This window comes from Xiphias gladius, chromosome 3 (genome assembly GCF_016859285.1).
Source record: "Xiphias gladius isolate SHS-SW01 ecotype Sanya breed wild chromosome 3, ASM1685928v1, whole genome shotgun sequence".
Lineage (NCBI taxonomy): Eukaryota > Metazoa > Chordata > Actinopteri > Istiophoriformes > Xiphiidae > Xiphias > Xiphias gladius.
Window position 1 is genome coordinate 3452814 of NC_053402.1, and position 24286 is coordinate 3477099.

The following is a 24286-nucleotide window of genomic DNA, read 5'->3' on the forward strand; positions in this document are numbered from 1 at the left end:
TTGTTCCTGACGTCTATATTGTTAACACACAAAGACTTGACAAGGTCAATTGTATGATTAAGTGTCAGAACACCTTGATTGCTGTGCATGTGGATCAATAACAGCAAACCTGGACCCCTGCCTAAAAACTACACAAAAACGCCTTTTAATGATCAACAAAATTTCAAATGCCTGAAGCATTGCCCTCTGGAAAGCTATGTCCAAAGGCATGGCCACATCCTGTGCACCCGCATCATACACATCTACATCAAGATCTCCAGTTAATGTATCATAATATTCTAAACAAATTTTTTTGTTGCAAAATACATGCTCCCTGGGTAATTTTTCAATAAAAATGTAACTATGTGATCGTATCTTGTTAATTCATGAAAGTGTACAACACATCACCACGACCAAAATCTTATTAATTTTGTCTGTTGTCCAAGTCAACACGCTCTTTAAAACATTTGTCATCACTTACAAGAATGTAGAGTAACCAATAAGCACTTGCTAGACTTGCTGGACTTGCTGCATTTCCCCACAGAGACATGGCTTTGGGCACGAAAGTCAGTACAATGTCTACAGAGAAATGCGGCACCTGGCTGACAGGGTGTCTAGTGATATTACTGATCAGGGGACTAAGGAGGGAACACCGACATGGAGACCAAAGTGGAAAAGAGGGAACAGTGGAGGAAGAAAAGGGAATATATTCTGGCAGCAGCAGGCAATGTGGTGGGCTTGGGCAATGTGTGGAGATTCCCCTACCTTTGCTATAAGAATGGTGGAGGTAAGCTGGAGGACACAAAGTCAGTGTACTGTGATTCTTGAGATAATTGCACCTTTCATGAACACAATTAGCTGTATAAGTAAAGGTACATGAATTAAACTAATACATGGCTAAAGATGTGTGCAATATATACAATAGTTGCTTGTGATTACATAATACAAAAAGTCAGCATTCAAATTGCACTTACAAAAGTTTACGAAAGTGCACCCATGCTCTGTATAAATTCACTGCATTAGCCACATGGATAATTGGGATCGTTACTTAAAATCAAGCAAATAAACTAATGGTATTTGGGGGCCAGTTGATGGCTCTGTAGCAACAAATTTTAATTAGCAGAAGCCATGAACCTGTCTCTACATCTACTCTAAATGTAAAACTGACAATGTACAAAGTACAACTTGTATTTATACTTGCTGAATAACAGTCAAGTTGATTTATTAACTTTTAGCATAAAAGTGATTAGTTGAATAATTTTAGTTCCTCTCCTGGAGACAATTAGAGCAACATGGTAAGGTTGCATTCAGAGAAAGTGGCTAACAGGTTTTTAGCGACTGTTGTTTGGTGCACAACCTTTGTACAGACAATATCTCAAAAACTCTTGGATTGATTGCCATGAAACTTTGTACAGCTATCAGTGGTTCACAGAAGAAGAATTCTAATTACTTTGATGATCTTCTGACTTTTCATCTAGTGCCACTAGCAAGTCAAAATTTTCACTTGTCCAGTGAAATATTTCAACAGCTAGTTGATTGACTGATACAAATTTTTTGCAACATAAGTTTTACACCATAAAATATTTTTTAAGCAAATAAAAAATGGAAATGCTTTTTGTAAAAGTATTCAAACCCCTTTCACTTTGGCAAATCTCAATTCAATTAGGTACACAAGAAGCAAGTTTGGTGGTCTATTGTAGTGTATAATAATAATGGTTCATAATGAACAATCACAGATTACCAGATAGTACACCTCTTTTAGAGAGGAAAGGCAGTTAGTTAATGAAACCTGAGGCAAAGATTCAATTCAAAAACAAATTTGAACGACGACGACTCATCAAAGATCCAAGTGGCAATTGGCCGAAGGTACTGTGGCCAGGATAAATTACATAAAAGTTTTTTACTTCATACAAACGCTCACTTTATTGTGCAGACTCAACACAGGGCATAACCTATGTACCCCAGTCCCAAAAGCGAAGAATAGGTTTATAGTCTATCACTTCAGAGTGGCAGCGATCCAGTTCAAGGCATATTGAAAAGGTTATGAAGAGTCTGTGCTGAGACTTGGAAAATGCTATTTAAAAGTAAGGTCGATGCAACTTGATTGAGCTCAAACTGATTCGCCAGTGTGCATACAACTCATGTGTGTGTGTTACTTTAATTAAGAGTTGTCTGTTTCTTCAGCTTCTTTCTCCTGACCAGTTAGACCTGTTATTAAGAGTATTCTACACAGCGCAGCACTCTTATACATCAACTGTTTCATTATGTGACTAGAGACACCCCAACAAATCTGAAAAAACTTTACAAAGGTAGTGGTATTGTGCAAAAATAGTGAATAAATGAAAAAATAAGAGTCATTTTCTTCATGAACTACATGTATCAAATTAAAAGATAATGAGATGTAAATAGGAAAATAATAATAGATAAAGATTGTTTTAACATTGGCTCAACTCACTGCACAACCCAACCCATCTTACCCTACGGTAAAATGTCGCTTAACCATTCTCTCCCCTTTTGGCTTAAAACATCTCTGCAGATCCTTCCTTCTACTTTGGGAGAATTAAGCTGTGTTGTCTCACCTTGAGTGTGGCAAATCTATCAATCACTTTAAGGTGATTGACTCTCTCAAGCATCTCCTTCTCAACTGACATCACAGTCAGATGTTGGAGTCTGCTTTTCCCCATGGTCCTCCTGACCCAGTTATGGAGCTGACACAAGGCATTAACAGACAGGAGAACCTGAAAAACAATAGCAAATACACTGAGGAGAATTTAGTTTTGCCTTCAGTCCCACTGCCATAGGTGTGTTGATGGTAAAGAGGCACTCAATGATGGCAGGGAAATTGTCAAGCAGTGCATTCAATGAGCGAAGCTGGCATGCTCAAAATGTGTTTGGCAACTGCAGTTTATGTGACTGCAATCCAAACTTCCTTTGAGTGTCTACAAACTTATTGTGGTTCACAAGTGAGATGCTAAAAAATCATGCTTTCCACCATGCTAAAAAACTCTGCTGCCTAAGAAATCACTTTGCATGTATGACACAAGACAGGATTCAACTCATATGTGTCACAATGCACATACTATATACTTTTGAAAATGGGCTTGCACACAACCAGCTGCCCCACTCATGACTGCTGCCCCTTCCTAAGTCTGTGCCACACATTTTAACTCGTCAATTCCTTTCTCTACCAGTTGATTCTCAATTGCCGTGGTTATTGATGTAGCATCAAAATGTGACATCTCTGTAAGGGCTAGGAACCTCCCTTTACTGTATCCTCCATAGAAAAATACCTCCCACAGAGTACCAACTGATCTCTCTGTCCATCTGTGACCTCATCAGCCATAATGGCATATAGGTAACTATATGTCATCTCACTGACAATAGTTGCAGTCTCGTGAACAACACTCTATCATCTCATTCTGACTGGCAGAGGAGAGGTATATGCTGTTTGATGGGCGTGTACACCTCTGCAACAAAAGGATCAAACTGCTTCAAACCTGTCATGCACTCAAAGAAATTCCCTTTCCCGTGTCTTTCACATGTTTCAAATTTTTCATCAAGACCTTGAAATTATATTCTCTGCTTCCTCAACATGCAGATGATTGCCACAAAATGTTGAAGTTATTCCCTTCTTACGGTATTTTCAGTGGAACCTTCTGTCTCTATCTGCTGTAAAGCATTGCCATGTAATAGACTTGCTTTGTAGCTGTTCCACCAAAATAGACTGTCCTTGTGTGAGTGGGTGGTTTCCCGTTTTTTAAACATGCTTAGTGCCTTTCCTGACTTCACCATTCACAAATACTTCCTGTCTGAACTCTTAACCAAATACCCTCCAAGCGAAGCAGAAAGCACTTTTTTTTTTTTCCTGGAGGTGTGCTTGAGCACCCCTAAAATCACCGATGATGAATGACAATGTCAGCCACTTTGGTTCAGACTGAAAAATGTCATTAAGTATTCATCTCAGGATAAATTGTAATAACTTTGGTGATCCTCTGACACCTCATTCAGTGTCAACATCAGGTCAAAATTTCTTGATAAATTTCCCAATTTTTCCTTTATGATCAAATACTTGCCAAATTAACATTCTCATCGGCATCAGATGTACTTTGTGTTTAGTACTAATTATTATGTGATAAAAATCTTAGCATTCTAAATGAAGCAGGTGATTTTGGTAAACATTATATCTTCAATAGGACATACATCTACATGTTAACTTTGAAACTTTGTTAATTACTTCAAACTTTCTGCACACCAGAAAGTTGAACTGATTGTGGATTGGTAAAGAACTGAAACAGATCGTAGATTACTTGAGTAGTCAACCATTTTAATAGTAATATGTCACCTTGTGTGTCTGTAAAAGTTGTATCGTCATTTTTCACTCTTTCTGAGATTTATAGATCAACAGACTAATCTATTAATTGGGAAAAGTCATCGTGTCACTCATTTATCAACAACAAATGATGTTGTGTATTTCTGTGTTTCTGCAGGTGCCTTCCTATTTCCTTATTTTTTCTTTGCTTTGTTGTGTGGTATGCCGCTCTTCCTGCTGGAGACTGTGATTGGTCAGTACACACAGGAGGGCGCCATCACCTGCTGGACCAAGCTCTGCCCACTAGCACAGGGTAATCATCATTTCTGGTTATGTCACCAGAGTCAAAAATCAAAATTGACTCTGCTCTGTATCTGTTTGTTGTTGAATTAACCAAGTATTCAAATTCAAGATATGTCATTCACAATGATCTAGAACTAAAATTAACTTCTCTGAGTTAAGGTTAACAAAATAGTGCCAATAATTTTTCTTTAAATGATCCAAAACTCAGGGCCCACTAAGTCTTATTAAAGGATAATACCCCCATAACAAAAAAAAAAAAACAAGGACTCATAGCAGAACAAGAAACAACCAACAACCTTGACTGAACCAACCACACAGGTTAGAGATGAAAAAACAGTGTGAATGTAGCCATAAAGGGTAAAGGGTTGATTTTTAACTTTTGTGTTATGCTGTCATTGGCTTTACTACTTGTTTGGGCTCCTACAGAACCCACTGCTGTATGTGTAAAATTTATAATAATAAGAATAATAATTGCAAAGTCAACCATGCACTAAGCACTATGTTCCATGTCACAAAGCAAAAGCAGCTGGTCACAGTAGTTTTAAAAAACATTACTCAACATTGCAGCTCTACTCTAGCATTTACATTTTCATTTTCCCCTCTCTAATTGATACACCAACTTTCACTGGCTGGGGGCTTTCTGGTGTTGACTTTTTGGATTTAAAAAGTAAGAATTGACACATTTTGTATATATACATACTAAAACTTTACTGCAAACAATGTCTGTATGATGCTGGTTAGTATTGACAGTATTCTCATGGTCCTTTAGTTGTCGTATTTTTCAGTTGTATATCACAATAGGGCTTTAACTGTGGTATTTAGGATGTTGTCTCCCTCCAGGAACTGGCTATTCTATCATAGTAATCCAGCTGTATTCCAGACTCTACAGCATTATCCTGGCCTGGGCCCTCCTCTACCTCATCTGGTGTTTTAGAGACCCTCTGCCCTGGGCTAACTGCAACAATCCCTGGAACACAGGTCAGCACAGGTTTTCCAGTGATACACACTTTGATTTCTCCAGAACTCCTTTCAGATACGTATCCCTTTACAATAATCTGTTGGCAAACACTTTCAACACAGCACAGGTCTAAATTGAAAGCTGATTAAGGTAAAAGCTGCAGTAGCAAAAGTTGAAATATGCAGAGAGATATGCGTCTTGTACAGCCTTCTAAAATCATAGTAATAAATTTAATCGCATTCATCATCACTTATGCACAATGAAGATAAAATCAGTTTAAAAAACATTAAAACATTGCGAATGAGCCCATTTTAAGTCATTGAGGAGATTTGTTTCATGTCAGGTCAGTCTATAAAATCTATTCTCCTTTTGTGGCTGTGAATTTTAGGTTCTGATTGACAATGTGGCAACTGTAATTTGATTGGAACAATAGTGGGTGGGCATTAACAACACATTGTCATGTCAATTGCAGCAGCCGCACAGGCAGTTAACCAAACTGCTAGCCATTGCATAATCCCATCAACACCCTGTATGTTGCTCCGTGATCTGAATGACAGTGAGGTGTTACGTACAGAGCACTTAGCTTAAAGGGCTACCAGCTGCAGTAAGTTATCACAGTATGGTCGTTTGTCACCATATCTGGTGGCTATATGGCTAATGTATACCAAAACAGTTTATTATTATATTACTTCACCTTCCAGTTGGAATCACCTGTGGCTGATAACTTCATCGTTCTCCAAATATGAATACATATTTTCTTTGAGTTGTTGCAAATGGCTTAGATTGGACACCTGCTGCTTATTGTCACTGTTTTTGAGACACAGTATGTATATAATATGATGCCTTTGGAAATGTTTTTGCCCAATGCAAAGTAACAGTGAATAAACAAATATTGTGGCAGCAAAGAGACAGTGTGGGGATTCTTCTGTTTTATGCCAAAATACAAAATCACTTAATCATCTTTCCTTAGCCCTCATTTTCTTCAATTTTGTCTTAAAAAAACACAGGCAGCTAATAAATACATTTCTAAAAAGAAATCTGAAAATTAATTTAAGTGCCAAAAAAAGTTATCCCAAGAGTGAAAATAACCAAATAACTATCATATTCTGATGAAAATTTCAGTCTGGGTGCGATATGGGGATGAACGCTTGATGAATGTGATTATTTGCCTATACTATCAACAGATGGATGTGTCGACGTCATCTCTGCAAACTGGACTGCAATACACAGTGGCAACCTGACAATAAATTTGACATCTGGAAATCTCACCAAGTCTTCAGTCTCTGAGTTCTGGGAGTGAGTCAGTGTTGTCACACCAAGCTTATTATAGATTACATAGGTCGGGAGCTATGGATCAAATGTATAAAGTACATTTTGATCTTGCTGAATACTGTAATTCTTCAAGTGTGTAACCACCACTGACTGTTTGGTGTCCCCATACAGGAGAGGAGTGCTGTCCATCACTGGGGGAATAGAGGAGGTTGGCACAGTAAAATGGGAGCTGCTGCTGTGTCTCCTGGCCTGCTGGGTGGCTTGCTACTTCTGCATCTGGAAAGGAGTCCGCTCCACAGGAAAGGTCTGTGAACATTTACAGGAGCCAAACCAGACCTGTCTCCTATAAAATTTGTTTATATAAAACTTATTTTCTTTGCCAGACGAGTTTTAGAGGAAATGTTACAGATGGTTAGGTGTACAAAATGGTCTCTGTCATCAGAGACCTGGTTTTGTGTCCTGCATTTCTGATATTGTTAGGTTAAGGCTACAAAAGCACTTGGTTATGATTGGAGAAACTTCATGCTTCTGGTTGAGTATTGAGGGTTAAGGTTATATTTGTATATTTTTGTTTATTGTCATGACTCATTCTACGATTATGGTTAGGGTTAGGATGAGGTAGGATTTAAACTGAGTCAATGCCCATCTCCCTTTCAGGCTTTGTCTCACGTGTCTGTGTGTGTGTGTGTGTGTGTGTGTGTGTGTGTGTGTGTGTGTGTGTGTGTGTGTGTGTGTGTGTGTGTGTGTGTGTGTATAGTTTTAATGTGAATAAGGCAGAGTTTAACTTTGATTAAGTCAAGCCAAGTCAATTTTATTTATATAGCGGAGCCTTACCAATGCCGTTGTTGATATCACTAAGTGTATTCAAGAGTTTGACGGAAACATCAGTACTGATGTTGGGATATATATAAGCAACAGCCATACCATGGCGAGAGGGTGTAAGCAAAGTTTTTTCTTATAGTCCGTTTAAATTAAAGCATTTGAGAATGTTAAAAACAAAAGTCCAGCATTTTTCATTTTCCAAACAGAAACTATGTGAAAAGACTGACCTTCCAAGAAATCCAAAGTTAAAGTATAGAGTTTTTTTTTAAGGTAAAATTCATCAAGCTGTAGTGGTGGAAGAAGTATTCAGTAAAAGTAGTAATACCACACCTACCTACATACTTGTTTTGAAATTGTCACTTAAGTAAAAGTATGTAAGTATTATCAATAAAATGTACTAAAGCAACAGTGAATAATAAGCAGAATTTTTCTGTTGTAGCTGGTCAAGGTGCGTCGGTTTTAAATATTCTATACCCTGTTGTATAATCTGTAAAGTAACTATAGCTGTCAAAAAATGTAACGGAGTAAAAAATACAATGTTTACCCATGAAATGCAATTAAGTATAAAGTAACATGAAACGTAAATACTCAGGTAAAGTACATGTACACATCACATTCCTACTTAAGTACGGTATTTGAGTAAATATACTTTGTTACATGTCTCCAATGAAAATGTTCACTTCAGTTTCCTAGTTGTAATTTAGAGATAATTGGAAATTTTAGGCACCTAGAATATTAGCTGACAGAAGTAGCAGAAGTAGGTCTACAGAACCATCAACTAATGGGCAGCAATGACTGCAAATCTACCATCAGTGGTAACTACTGTGAAAACTAGTGCACACTGTCTCACTTACCGCTGGTATATTTATTGACAACCTTTGCGTCTCAACAACCTTCATCGCTGTACATCTGCTACATTGGCTCAACTGATTCAGCTAATGAAAATGAGCTGCATAGACCAGACATTTTTTTCATATCTGGTTTAACTTGTTAGTAGGCTGCTACAAACAAGTAACTTGATAGAAATAGAGGATTTTATTTTTACCCATTCTCATTGAAGTTAACATCGGGGAGTACTATCTCAGAAAATCTTTTGAGCACTTGTAACAATAGGATATTTTCGCATTGTGCTGATACAGCAGGGAAGCACCATTTGCTTTTGATTTTGATTTTTTGATTTTACTGTTTCTTACAGTGGGCTTGAAAAGTTCTTCAAAAACAGGTGTTCTCAAAGAAGTAACCAACACTAAGAGAAGCATAAGGGCAGTGTTTCTGTAATCTGCTGCAGTGATTATATATGGTCAGCAATATTTTAAATAACTTCTGAAATTTCAGGTGGTGTATTTCACAGCTGTGTTCCCCTATGTGACGCTGGCCATTCTACTGGTCAGGGGGTTGACGCTGCCGGGAGCCTGGCAGGGTGTTGTCTACTACCTGTACCCAGATCCTTCTCACTTGGTAAACCTTCAGGTGAGACACCGTGGATAATCAAGCAGCTCTACAGTGTTTGTTTGAGAGGTGGAATTTGTGAAAAAACTACATGACGTTATGTGACTGACCAAAGGCAAATGATTAAGTAAGTTTAAATGGTTACTTTTTTAATGTTGGACAGTCAAACCTACCTTGGGCCATTTATTGTTCTAGAGGAGCAAAAAATGTAGATGAAACAGCACCTCCTGTGACACACTACTATGATGATAATGACCTTATTACAAGTTTTTTTCATTTTTGTTTATCAGGTGTGGATGGAAGCTTGTGCTCAGGTCCTCTTCTCCTATGGTGTTGCATCAGGGACCATTATCACACTAGGCAGCTACAACAAAGTCAAGAACAACTGTTACAAGTAAGCCATGTGATAAGTAGTTCCAATGCTAAATTGTTGAAGTTGTGTTATTGGATTTTGCTCAACACAGTCCAAGTATCATTTTTTAATGTATCCCCACGATGCTCTGTTAGTTTTCTTAATTCAAAATGATGTACTGCCCTTATCAGTGGAATGTTTACCTGACATACATTTGCCAAGCCAACCAGTTAGTTCTTAGGTTTTTACTCTTGTGAAGGAAGAACAGGTTTTGAAAACACCTCCCTAAAGCATAAATCTGCTCTTAGGCATTAGGCTGTAGGGCAGGGGGAGATATGTCCCCCTAACTTTTCCAAATCATATTTTTGCTCCCCTAAATTTATTGTTTCAGGTTGACTTTCTTACTGAGGCTTCTTTAAACGTTGTCCTCTTGCTGTCCAGGCACCACGGTCCAGATTAGAGAAGATAGAAGTTGATAAAAAATGTTGATATGTTCATCTGAGGCACCTTTAATTATTACCATGTGCTTAAGCAATGAGCTTAATGAGAATCAGCTAGTGCACTGTTTCACCGAAACATTTTCAATGAAAAACAGCCAGAGCTGTCTGCCACGCACTGGAAGAGATGGTCCAAAATAGACTATTCTCTGCATTTAATTCCCCTACTTTACTTTCCCTATATTTCCTGTTTGTCTAGACTGTCTTACAAAGGCATAAATGCCTGAAAAAAACAATTTAAAAAAAAAAGTAAGAACCAATGGCTGTATCCTAACAATACTGGAGAAAAGAATGAAGGCATGTGTAGCTTAAATCTGTTCCTTATGATTTTTTAAATTTACCTTTATAAACGTAAGGAATCTCAGAGATGGGTATTTCAAAACCAAAAATATTAGCAGGATTACATAACTCTAGGGGCTGTAATAAGAATTTTTTTGGGTGAAGCGACAATTTAACAGAGGAGTAGGCGATTCTGGAGAAAGACTGTTGATATTCGAACTCAACAGCAAAACCAATATACCATTCCCTTCAGTGCTCCTACAAAAGCGCCACCCCCAAAATTCATGGAGATGCATTGCCAAGGCAATGACACAATGAAAGTGGATACTCTAAAACAGAACAAACCATGTAATATAAAATGTAATCAAACAAACGACATTTACACAAACACAGCATCCATACACAACTGAGTGAAAACTAGTGAGTGTTATTTTTTTTACATTGTTTTTGCAAAAATGCAGTGACAGAAGGTTTGTAGCTAATCCAACAATGAAGGTAATCTTACCTGTCATAGCATTCTGAATTATGCATCAATCCAAATAATTCCAACGTGCTAGCAAACTTCTGTATTTAGGTCTTTGTGGCTATAAAACCCTTTGCACATTTATGGATAAATACCATGATATAGAGCAAATAATGAGACAGCAAACTGTTGCTATAATTGCTCCTTTGAAGTCTACATGCAGAGAGGACTAGATGGTTTCCCAGAGCCAGCACACCAGCAGCAGACAGTGATACTCACAAACTCTCTAGCTACTCTAGCTATGATCACACCAACACCATATCTCACAAACAATAACAAACAGAACAAAACATTACTAACTTATTGGCTCTGTGAAACATAGCAAAACTAATGTTTTGCAAACCTTTCAAACAGAAACAGAGCACCCTCCACATCTGTCTTCATGCCTTTCAACTTTCAGAGGTCTCTCCACCATAGTTGGACTGGCCGGGTCAGTGGGCCTGTGGACTGTTACAAAATCCATAAAGCTTTTAAAGGTTTTACTGGCCCTGTCAGTCTCTTTACTAGCCCACTCTGTGTGCCTGTCATTCAGGGTGTGGGCCAGTCCTAGCGGATAAGTGCAAGGCTGAATTTATTTTCCAGTGCAACCATGGAGTCTCCACCGGTGGAACGCCTCAGCAATGTTAATGCAAGTCTTACCCCGCACCTGATCATAGACCTTCTTTTTCAACTTTTGTTCTTCAGACCTTCTCCTCTTAGGCAGCGTCTCATCCATCTCTCCTTCTCTGTTGTGTAGCATGTTAGCATGCGCCAGAATTACCATTTCTCTTGCTCCCACTGCCCCCTTTTATCTCCTTCCCCCTCCTGTGCATGATCATGATCCCCCTCAGGTGCGGATTGGCTGAAATTTTTGGTTAGAGCCACTTTGTTTATATCCCATTTACAGAGCCAGGGCTTTGTATGAACACCAGATTTTTTTCCAGCATGCACACAGAATAATTGCTAGCAGACCATGAGATACTTGCTGAATTAGACAAAAATTATATTATAATTGCTTTCTCTACCTTTAAGGTTGGCTGTCTGTCTTCCCTACAAGCTGAGGTCTAACAGCAGGACAGCCTGGTTTCTGTCTGAGGACACTATCAGTGAATTCTCATACTCAATTCTGCTCTGTATGGTAAGCTGCGTGTGTGTGTATGTCTGTTTGCAGGGACAGTCTGTGGTTGTGTGTGCTCAACAGTAGCACCAGCTTTGTTTCCGGCTTTGCAGTCTTCTCAGCTCTGGGATTCATGGCCCATAAACAAGGAATTCCCATTAGCATGGTTGTCGAATCGGGTATGATTTAAATCTCAAAGCTACTGTCTCTGTTAAACATAAGAATCAAATTTACCTACCTTTACATTTTTGCTGTGAAAGAACAAAGATCTAATACAAGGCAAGTGGAGACGATGACAATTTAAATGTACCTTTTGTCCTCCCAGGCCCTGGGTTGGCGTTCATCGCATTTCCTCAGGCTGTAGCCATGATGCCCCTGCCTCAGTTTTGGGCCGCCTGCTTTTTCATCATGCTCATTCTACTGGGGCTGGACACGCTGGTAAGATGAAGGGGATGTCTTACTTTTGGTGTTCTGCACAAGATATTTTAATGCATAAAGATATGCTGGTTTAATTAACACATATGTAATTATGCTGTTCAAAGCTCATATTGGGAGAATTTAATGTAATTATATCAAAACATTTTGTAGCCATGGTATTGGTGTGGCTCTGATGCAATGTTGGTCTGTCGGTCAGTCAACCACTTGAGTCCATACTGAAATGTCTCAACAACTATACAGTATACAGTATATAAAGCTTATATAATCAGCTAATCTCATCGAGATCAAGATCTCTTTTTCAAGAGAGACCTGATCCCACAAAGAAAAAACAAAAATAGCCAGACATAACAACAAAGATTGATTGATTTGCACAGAATGTTGTACAGACATTCATGTTCTCCACAGGATGAATCCTACTGACTTTGGCTTTTAGTGAAATGTCGTGACAGCTGTTTGATGGATTTCCATAAAATTAATATATACATGGTGCCTAGAGGATGAATTATAATCACTTTGATGATCCTCTGACTTTTCATCTAGCACCATCATCAGCTCAAATATTTAATTTGTCCAATACTTAGGTTTAAGAGCAAATACCTGCAAAACTAATGGCATACCTATAAGTCTCCACTGTAGTAGCTTTTTGTGCCTGTTAGTTAAAGTTACCATGCTAGCACGCTTAACTAAGATAGTGGACAACCCAATTTGACAAAGTGAAAACATGTTTTTAGAAAGTTTTGAAAATTTATTAAAAATCAGATCCTTAATTCAGTACTTTGTATAAGCCCCTTTGGCAGCAATTAGAGTCTGGAGTCTTCTTGAATAAGTCTCACAAAGCTTTGAACACTGGATTTGGGAAGTTTATCCCTTTTTTCCTGGCAGATCTACTCAAGCTCCGTCAGATTGAATGGGAAACGTCTTGTTGAGTGGTAACTTATTCCACTCCCCGAGCAAGTTGATGCAGCAAGGAACACACAGAGAGAGATGACTGTAGACAGTGCACTCAGTTTTATTACGCAGTTTGCAAAGTGCGGAGCATATGCATTCAAAGTGGTAACAAGAGAGATCTGACTCGTTATCTTTTAGTGGTGTCTTAAGTACTGTCTTCGCTGGATCCTCCCCCTGCCCACTTCCTGGATCTCATCACAGTCTGTTGTCTACCATACTTGAGCTACCTTCTACTTGTCACCTGTTTTCATCGTCTCTGAGACGAGTGCCCGTAAACCTCTCATGCCCGATGTATATAGGTATTACGTCATAGGATGATTATTATCGCGTGTCCTACAATCCACTTTAAGCTTTTGGCACTTTACATTGGGTATCCCCACAGTCTCTGAACTGCCATCTTCAGGTCTCTCCACAGATGATCTTTGGGGTTTAAGTCTGGGCTTTTGCTGGGCCACTCAAGGACAGTCAGATACTTGTCACTCCGGCCACTCCAGCGTTTTCTTGAAAGTATGCTTGGGGTCATTGTCATGCTGAAAGGTGAACCGTTGCTCCAGTCTCAAGTCGAGTGCACTCTGAAACAAGTTTTCGTCAAGGACCTTTGGCTGCATTCATCCTTCACTCAATACTGACCAGTCACCCTGTCCCACTACTAAGAAGCACACATGATGCTTCCACCACCATGCTTCACTGTAGGGATAATATTAGCCAGGTGATGAGCAATGCCTGGTGCTCACTAGACATGGAGTTCTGCTCAGTTCAGTTTTTATTTCATCAGACCAAAGAATCATTTTCCTCAAGCTCTCAGAGTCCTTTAAATGCTGTTTGCCAAACTCCAAGCTGGTTTTCATATACCTTTTACCCAGAGTGGCTTCTGTCTAGCTACTCTACCATAAAGGCCTGATTGATGTTCTGTTAAGATGGTTGTCCTTCCTGATGGATGGGAGATGGTTCTCCCATCTCTGTAGAAGACTTTTGAAGCTCTGTTGGATTCTTGGTCACCTCCCTGACCAAGGCCTTTTTACCTGAATACTCAGTTTGTCTGGATGGCTGACTCGAGGAAGAGACCTGGTGGTTCTAAACTTCTTCCATTTAACAATTATTGCTCCTGGGAGCACTCACAGCCAGTAAAAGTGTAGACAGATTTGTCTACACATTTACAAATCTCAATACGCTTCCAAATCTGAACACAGACTCTGCACACCTGTTCATCATTCCCAATCACCAGACTTGTCTCAAAACACTTGTGACAGAATGAACCGGCCAAACATGGAACCAGTGGACTCAACATCTCTGTCAGATATTTATTTGGAGTTGAAAGCTGCCATGGATTACCACAGTAAATTCACCACCCATTGAACAATTAGAGGCAATTCTGGCCATGGAAAACAGGTTCTTCTCACAATTCTAAGTTTAGGTATCTGCCAGAAATCGCAGATGTGAGAAACTGTATCATGGATGAACTTGAAGCCCACAGGCTAACCTTCAGCCAGCTATCCTCCAGCCAGCTTCCCAGTCAGGTAGCATCGGGACTGCTAGCCCCCAGCCTGTTTCCCAGCCTCTCTCCCAGCAAGCTAGCTTTGGAACTGCTAACCACCAGCCTGTTTCCCAGCCGGCTAGCTCTCAGCCGGCTGGCCTCCAGTCTGCATCTAACTCAGCTAGCTCCAGACCCTCTAGCCAAGCTACAATACAATAAAACTTAACAATGTTAATAAATAAATTTAATTAAACACTCCAACCAGTATAAGCATTTAAACAGCTTAAAAATGAAGTCATCTTATTCAGTTCATTTAACCCCTACAGCCATCTGAAGGCAGCAGGACAGATACTGTATGTTGATAAATCTGCAGCCTGATTTGAGAATTGCTGCGCCAAAGTGCAGTGGCATTACACATGGCTGTCCACTATATTTACCTTCATTAAATAATGTGCCACCAATTCCAGGCTGCTACGAAGTAACCACACACCTCTACATATATTAGACAGGTAGGTTATAACTCAGCATTTTGCCTGTTTATGTGGGAGACACCATGGCCTCCTTTCATATCTTTCTGGCAAAAGTGCCACTTTTTGTTTTGATCTTTAAATGCTATGAAGCATATGGTGATTATTATGTAGATTTATTATTTAGATCACTGTGTTGAATAACACCTTCAATATCAAGACATGACCAAAATTAATATTGTAATATCCCCATAACATAAACACTGCTGTAAAAAACATGATTTCCTGAAGAAGTTCTCTTCTAAAAGTATTGGTACCCTTACACCTCATTGAAACAATTCTGTTCTTTCTGAAAAATGTTGAAATTAAAAGCTCTTTTATCATGCATACCTGCATGCCTTTGGTTTGCCATAGAATAAAATAAAGAAGCTTTGAAAAGAGCTGGATTCTCGCATGTTCTAACAAGATTATCTAAAATGGCCTGGCCAAAATTATTGGTAACCCTTAGAAGTAGTGATAAATAAGCGTATTGTAGTGATATTTCAAGCAGACTACTGTCTTCTGTTAGTATCATAAGTGTCTTCAATCCTGCAATCAGTCATTTAGTCTGTTTAAATGGTGAAAATGACTCATTGTGCCGTTTGATATCATTGTGTGCAACACACTGAAAATCAGTGAAAGAAAAGAAAGAAAAGAAGAGAGTTGAGGAAGGAAGAAAATAAGTGCCAAGTAGGGTCAAGCTAAGCAGCTTGATGTTCCTCTGACCACAGTCTCTAATATTATTAGTAAGTTTAAGGTCCATGGGACCATAGCCAACCTCCCTGAATGTGGCCACAACAGGAAAATTGACCCCCGATTGAACAGAATGATAGCTTGAGTGGTCAAAAAAAACCTGAACACATAAAAACTGACCTCCAAGTTCAAGGTATAACAGTGTCCAGTCACACCATACGTTGCGTTCTGAGTGAAAGTGGGCTCCATGGAAGAAGAACCAGGCACATCCCCCCAAAAAAGCCCAACTAGAGTCTGCTAAAATGCATTTGGACTAGTCACAGAAAAGAAAAGAACACCATCCTCGCTGTGAAACATGTAGGAGTCTCAGTTATGTTATGGGGCAATTTTTGCTGCGTCTGGCACAGGGAGCCTTGTGTGTCTTTGCAGGGAATATGAAATCAGAACATTATCAAGGTATTTTGGAGCAAAACATACTGCCCAGTGTCAGAGAGCTTTGTTTCAGACGCAGGTCACGGCTCCTCCAGCAGGATGGAAAACAAAACATTGGACCATTCTGAAGTGGCCTGCTGTGAGTCCTGAACTTAATCGAATTAAACATCTATGGAAAGAGCTGAAACTCACACTTGATAGAAACCATCAAACCTGAGAGAACTGGAGCAATTTGTTCAAGAAGAGTGGACCAAACTACCAGCTGAGAAGTGTAGAAATCCATTAAGAGCTACAAAAAGTGTTTTCAATGTGATTTAGGTCAGGACTCATTGCTGGCTAGTTTTAAAAAGTACATATTTTCCTTTTCAACCATTCTTTTGTGCAGCTGGATGTGTGCTAAAAACCTAATTTTCTGACACTGGGTAACACATTTCGCTCTAAAATGCCATGGTAATCTTCTGATTTCATCATTCCTTTGATACATTCGATGCCTCCAGTACCAGAGGCAGCAAAGGAAGCCCCAAAGCATGATACAACCTCCACCATGTTTTACTGTAGGTAGGGTGTTCTTTACCTTAAGGGCTTCAATACCTCACCTATAAACAAACTGATGCACTGCATTCCCAGAGAACTCTAGTTTGGTTTCATCTGTCCATAACACATTATGCCAGAGAGACTGTCGCTTGTTGATGAAAGTTTTTACAAACACTAGTTTTGCCTTTTTGTGCCATTCTTTCAGTAGTGGTGTCCTCCTTGGCCTTTGCCCACGAAGCCCTACTTGGTCTAGTGTGTGGTGTATAGTATGCGTTGAAACCACCACTCCAGAATGCTCCAGGTCAGCCTGAAGCTCTTTAGATGTCTTAGGTGGTGTTTTTTTCCACAATTCACATTAACCATCACAGACTTCTCTCACTGATTTTCTTCTTAGCGCAACGTCCTGGAAGCATCTTAACAGTTTTATGATGGTGAAACTTCTCGATAACATTACAAACTGTTGAAACAGGCAGTTAAAGATCTTTGGCAATTACCTTGTAGTCTTTGGAATTGTTTTTTTTTTTTGATGATAATATTTCTGATGCTCTCAGACAGCTTTCTTCTCTTCGCCATTGTGAAAAAGAAACTGGAAAAAATCAGCCCCTTTTTATGCAGTAAAACCATGATTCATGGGTTAATTCAGGTCAATGAAAATTAAGCACAGCTTAGTCTTATTTGTTTATGTTGTTTGAGGAACTAATTTAAATTTATCAAAAGGGTGACAATAATTTTGTCAAGCATATATTTTATGTCTGTGTTTTTTATTTCAGAAAATAAAAATATTTTTGTTGTTCTGTTGTTTTTCAATAACTTTCAACATTTTATTAAATATTCTGCTTATAAAAAATGATTAATTTGCATGAATTTCTGAAGATATTCTGAATTCTGTACTTAAAATTCAGGGGTACCTATAATGTCAACCAGGACTTTACATGCCATTATCATTTGTTGTATTATTTAAAATAGTATGTTACATAGAAAATCAAAAGCAACGTGTCTGTTCTATTAAATATGGAATAGAGAAGAGTAGATGCCAATTATTGGAAACGGTTCATTTATCATCAGTTTCAACTTCTTTCAGAGAAAACTGCTTTTTCATTTTTAAATGGAAGGGTACCAACACTTTTGGCCACGTTTGTATGTACAACATCACCCAGCTCTTTTGCATGTAATGTTGCTGCACCTAAGACCTAATGGTTTAGTTGGTTGTTGCACTTCTGCCTTTAAAATAGGGCCTTATGTTTCTTCACTCTTATTTTGGAATGTTGTAATTGGTGAACCAAGCATTTTGCCAGGTTTGATTAATACGGAATACTGTGCGTAAAATAAAAGTGCTACATATAGAGTGATAATGAAGAGCCAGTCAGAATCTTCTTTATGCATGTTAAATGTAATGATCTGTTGAAGATATTCTCTTTTCTGTCTGTTTCCGTGTGTTAGTTTGCAGGTTTGGAAACTATCACATCATCTGTGATTGACATGTTTCCAACACAGATGCGCAGACCCTGGCGCAGAGAAATCTTCCTCATCCTTTTCTGCTCTGTCTGCTTCATCATACAGATCCCTCTCACAACTCAGGTACTGCACAATGGTGAAACCTTACCCAAACACAGCACCTAACACTCAACGAATTCTCATAGTGGAGGAGTATTTTAAGTGACACTGTATATGCATGACCCTGTTCTTTGTTGTCCAGGGAGGAGTCTATCTGTTCCAGCTGGTTGATTACTATGGTGCTAATGGAGCATGTATATTATTTGTGTCTCTGTTCCAATGTGTGGCTGTTGGGTGGGCCTTTGGTAAGTGGTATCAGTTCTTTAGTGTGTGTTCTGTGTTTTCTTTAGTTAACAAGATCCAATGATATGATCCAGCTATCTGTCCAAGAGTTAGTGATTCTTCCACAGGTTGTGCCACAGGAACTTTTTCTAGGAATCTAGGAACCCTAAATTTCAGCCCAGTATCCCCAGGATATATGTTCATATTGGATAATTGCACACATCACAGTTTACATCCAGTTCCAACATTCAGTGCGAATGACTGAAGGATTCTGTCCATAATATAGAGGCAGAAAGTAAGGAATTGGAGGTTTTGTATTTACCACCAAGTGTTTACCATAACAATGAGCTTTATCGAACCTAAACCATTTTGTAGTTTCCGTGCACAGATATTGCGGAAAGAAAACATTTTAAATCATCGTCATCATTACAAAACATTGTCACTGGACATAATCCAGGATTTTGCAGAATCCAATATCAATGTTCATGTCTAGCAGTAGAAGTGCTAATTTCATTTGCTATGACATACATTTAGTTATGGACCCAGAAATGTCCCAGAGACTATTTGGGGGTAGCTTACTGTGTTACTGTATGGTCAAACATTAACCTTACAGCTGCCAGGTATCTAAGGCCTCATTCACAGAGTAGGCAAGCACGATTACCACTAGTATTAACAATAGGGTGAGACACGGACACTTCTTTTAAAGTCTATTGAAACTATGTTATGTAATGAACCGCACTTATATAGCGCTATTGTAGTCGTATTGACCACTCAAAGTGCTTTACACTACTGCCACATTCACCCATTCACACACATTCACACAGCACTTTCTATAAAAACACACATTCACAGACCGATGATACATCAGACGCAATTTGGGGTTCAGTATCTTGACCAAGGACACTCCGACATGCAGATTGGAGGAGACAGGGATTGAACCAACCTTCCAGCTAGTGGACGACCCGCTCTACCACAGCTGCCACTGTAGCTCAACTTCAGGGGCTAGAAAGAGCAAAATAAGACCGAGTGTGAACAATATTAGCGCACAAGAAAGAGTGTAATCTGAACTACCAAGTGAACGAGAGAAAATTTAGTAGAAGAAGTTGCCTCTGCCACAGTGGTCAGTTGGGTACAACACATCAGGGGCAGTGGCTACAGTTGGGTACAACACATCAGGGGCAGTGGCTATTTATGTAAATTTCCATTCCCTCCACCCATTTTACACCTTTTAAATATTAACTTAACAGAAGGCTGAACAGCACTGTTTCACTCCCCTTTAAAGCTGAAAGTTTCAAGTCTGTTTTACTCCTGACCACAATGTTCTGAAACAGCCTGCAGTACACTTCTACATCACTGCAGCAAGCTTGAGGTGGTGTTAAGTTGCTATATAAATTGCAAGGCCTTAAAATACATAATGTATTTTTAGCTGTGCCACTTTTCTTTTATTTTACCTTTGTAAAACCTCAGTGTGACCCTTTAGTAAATACTGAAAAACACAATATGCCCCTGGAGTACACTTCTACATAATAGCAGGAAGATTTTGAGGTACTGTGGAAGATACCTTGTGGAGTTTTTGACCGTCACTAGCTCTATGGAGCAATGCTTTTACCAGTGGGTCCCTGCTCTTTATGTTGAACACACATGAACACAAGAACACACGCACAAGCATGTGGGTGACATGAAACACATTCTTGCCTATAGTTTCACACTGATATGCAGGTGGCAGAAACACACCAAGAAACATTAACGTGCCACCAAAACAAGGAAGAAGAAAACTGCCAGCATGGAAACATGGATTGAAACAAAAAATCTTTCCTTTTAAACTGTTACCATACTAACTTTATTTATCATGCAGGGGCCGAACGGACATTTGATGCAGTTGAAGATATGACAGGACAGAGGCCCTGGGTTTTTTTCAAACTGTGCTGGCGTTACTTCACCCCTCTGATCTGCATTGTGAGTTATACACTGTTAAGAGCTGCTGGAGTCTGAAACAAAGCAGAGAAGAAAACTGCAGTAATTGCTAAAGTTAGGCCACTAGCAGCAATAAGAAATTAAGAGAGTCTCTCAAAAATTGGTTTGCATGGACTGTGTCAGAACCATCATGTATAGGTTTATAACCAACACAATATTAAAAGTAAAAGACAATGCTACAATAAAAGGTTTACCTCCATTAAACTGGGAGACACAATGCTGTTAGTGCAGTGTGTTTGTCCACAAAAGTTCTAATTTGTTTCTGTGTTTCTTCTTCCAAGGTTGGCTTCATCTGCTCCTTTCTGGACTATCAGCCCCTGACATCCAACAGGGGCTATGTGTACCCAGACTGGGCCTACCATCTGGGCTGGGCCATGGCCCTGTCCTCTATAGTTGCAGTACCCATCTGGGCTATTGCCAGGATCTGCCTCACCAAGGGCACCCTCAGACAGGTAAGAGCACTAATACATCCTGCCTACTTTTGAAAATCTGCTTTACTTTTCAAATATATATATATTAATATATTATATATCAACTCAATATATATTATATACATTTTATCATCACTCTGTCTAATTTTCTAATATTCTCTCCTCAACAGCGTCTGTTGGTCCTGTGGTATCCTGTTAGTGACCCTGTTGGTCCCAAGACAAAGAAAGAAAATCTCCTAAACGAAGCAGAGATGAAACCAATGTCAACCCCTTTCCCAGACATGTTATGAGTCAGTATGAGCATTTTTGAAAGGCAGCCAAAAGAAAAGGATATTGCATAAGACACCCTGTGAAAGTGTTGTGCACAAGACTATCAAAATATGCTTACATAACATCCTTATATAATATCTTTACGTAATCGTTCTTTACATATGATGTATGAGCATGATATAGCAGTATGATATAGGTGTGGTATGTGAGTACTATGTATATGTAACATTATGTAATTATGAGTTATCATTTATTTTTATCTGTGATAGGAATTCATTCTATAGAATATGGAAGACTGTGAACTTTTCTATTATGATTTTGTGGTATGTGTTAGTGTGTTCTTTCTAGCATGGGGGTTTTCCATAGGTCTGATATATGTGAGGCTGAGTTCTTCCAGATATCGGCCATAAATCTGTCATGGGTTACTATCAGCTAAACCGATTGGACAGGGGTTTCTTTGTTCTCTCGACAGGTATAAAAAAGGGAGTTTCACTTTTGTTCGGGGGGATCTCTACTCTACTTGTGCAAGTGAACATTCCACTATATTGTACAATATATATCTTCATATTTATCTACTACAGTGTTTTGTGTGGTTATTAATGTTGACATTCATACAATTTGCACAACAACCCTATGGAGTTTTTTGTTATGTTTATATTCAGTGTTTCTTAGCAAAACTCATTGTGTGTATCCACGAGGTCTAGCAAACGTGTTAAATGTATTTCTTTCTCCGTAAAACTTTTGCAAAGCCTTTGCAAAGGTTGCCCCTTTTGACCAACTCTTGAAAACATTGCTCCACATTGCAACTAGTGGTCATAAAAGCCTTCTTGTTCACTACGTCCTGCCAATCCGCAACTAGTCCTACTGTCATTGCAAGGCAGGAAATCTCAATCCAAACTGTTCTCCAGTATGCTCCGTCCTTTTTCATTTCTGTGAAAACATCTTTTAGCATTATTAACTGACCCTGCTAGTTGTGGACAGTTGAAATGATCAAGGGAATACGTCTCCTGGATTAAAAAAATGTTAATATAAGGAAAGTCATAAGGAAAGAAAAGTTACTAAACTTAATGTTGTTGCTGCTGTATTTATTACTGTTCTGCTCAATTTAAATTTTAATCTAACACTAATAACGTTGTTAGTTTAGAGACAGTGAACATTAAAAATACAATGTACCTTGCACTTTAATGCACTAGACACAATGCAAATGGAACTACAATTTACCTTAATTATGAATGTTCAGTTTATGCTGCTACTACTTTTGTTGTTTGTGTGTTGACATAGTTATGTGGTAGTTTTTGAGACTGTACTTTGTTGTTGTGGTGTTACAGTGGATGTATCATATGAAAAGGTGCTTTCATCCACCTCACAACTTCACAAAGTACAGTTATAAAATTACCACAGAATCTGGTCCGATGCAGTGTAACTAATAATTATAATATTGCAAAATTATATAAATATATTATTATTATTTTTATAACAATGAATTGCTATTTCATATATCATTATACAAAATATGATAGAATTACTACGTTATTCATGTCAAATGTGACATTTAAGTGGTGGTGTATCTCCAGGTGGGTTTAGGTGGACTGGTATGAGTCAAAAGACCTGGGCGGAACTTGACTCCCTGGTCACCCCTGGATCCTTTAAAGGTGGCACAACCATCTTAAAAAATTGCTTGGGGACCCATAGTACCTCTTCTTGTCTTAGTTGAACTCCTATTCAACTAAAATTCTCTTTCCCTCATTCTCTATCTCTCCCTCCTTCTATATCTAGCTCTGTCTCTGAAAAAAGAACAGTCATTTTCTGCACATGTACATGTTACTTCATGCACCTGCAAACTTTCGACACTTGTATCAGGAGGAACATGAACTGTGTATTGCGGCACTTCTTCCTGAAGGCTGCTCCTTGAGCTACTGTGGCTCCATAGGGTACTGTTCATACTCTAACTTCAAGACTGTATGAACTGATCTTTGAACTTGTCTCACAAAGTGGGATACACTCAATGATTTGCTACACCTGTACAGTCTAATGCAATCCAATACAACTTTTCTGCTATAAAGTCTATTTTTATTATGTCTAAAATGTTCAATTTTGTGTTTTTGTTTTGTTGACAAGGCCATACAGGTCTTTTTTCAATCATATTTTTGCACTGAGGTTATAGTTAGTGATGGTGTTGTACTGGACTGAGTTATATTACGAAGTGTTTCTAATATTCTCACCACCTTATGTATGTAAATGGGGAAGACAAAAAGTAGAAACACCTCTTAATATAATCCAGTCTAGTATAACAACACCTTTAACTATGACCTCAGTAATAAACATGTAATTTAATTTACACAATTACAACAATGTCACCAAAATTTGAACATTCTAAACTTCTTAAATGTAGAATTTATGGCAGAACTGTTGTATTGAATTGCATTAGATTGTACAGGTGTGGCCAATTATTAAATCTATTATGGTTGATATTTTCCTGCATTGTCAAGGAATAAATATGTTAGAAAGGAGATTGTTACTACTCCCATCTTTTAGTGTGAAACAGTTTGCTTCCACTTAGACATTGCTGACTTTGCAAGTTAAAATGCACCAGTTAATCAAGGGTAGGTGGTGTCAACAACCACCTAAAATTATAAAATTTTATTATAATTTTATTATAAGAAGGGCTGACTTATACATTTCCATTCTCCCACATTTTAAAGTCAGACATATTTGGAATTACCTATAATACATACAGTATAGTGAACTGTGTACATCATTCATAACCAGTGGCATTTGTAGTAATGAAAGTAACAAAATATCCAGCCTTGGAACCTAACCTTACTCAACAGTATGTCATTTGGCTCACTCCATATGTTTAGATAGGGATGGCAGTTTAAAACAACAACAACAACAAAATTGTTTATTCATTATTTCTTTTTTAGCTGTCTTTAACAAACATAATTTCACACCAGGCCTGGGTGAGTACTTT

The 24286-nt window shown here is 38.5% G+C and overlaps 1 protein-coding gene across 1 annotated transcript; it reads left to right on the forward strand.

Annotated features, from left to right (window-relative positions):
* The first annotated feature begins 636 nt into the window (after positions 1-636).
* LOC120784659 (sodium- and chloride-dependent betaine transporter-like) lies at positions 637-21774 on the forward strand. The gene is made up of 14 exons (XM_040118636.1): positions 637-766; positions 4467-4601; positions 5432-5569; positions 6734-6845; positions 6993-7125; positions 8979-9113; positions 9383-9486; positions 11894-12018; positions 12165-12277; positions 18305-18442; positions 18561-18663; positions 20496-20596; positions 20896-21066; positions 21216-21774. The coding sequence occupies exons 1-14, from the start codon at positions 637-639 to the stop codon at positions 21333-21335; spliced, it is 1758 nt and encodes a 585-aa protein (XP_039974570.1). The 3' UTR covers positions 21336-21774.
* Positions 21775-24286: the final 2512 nt, after the last annotated feature.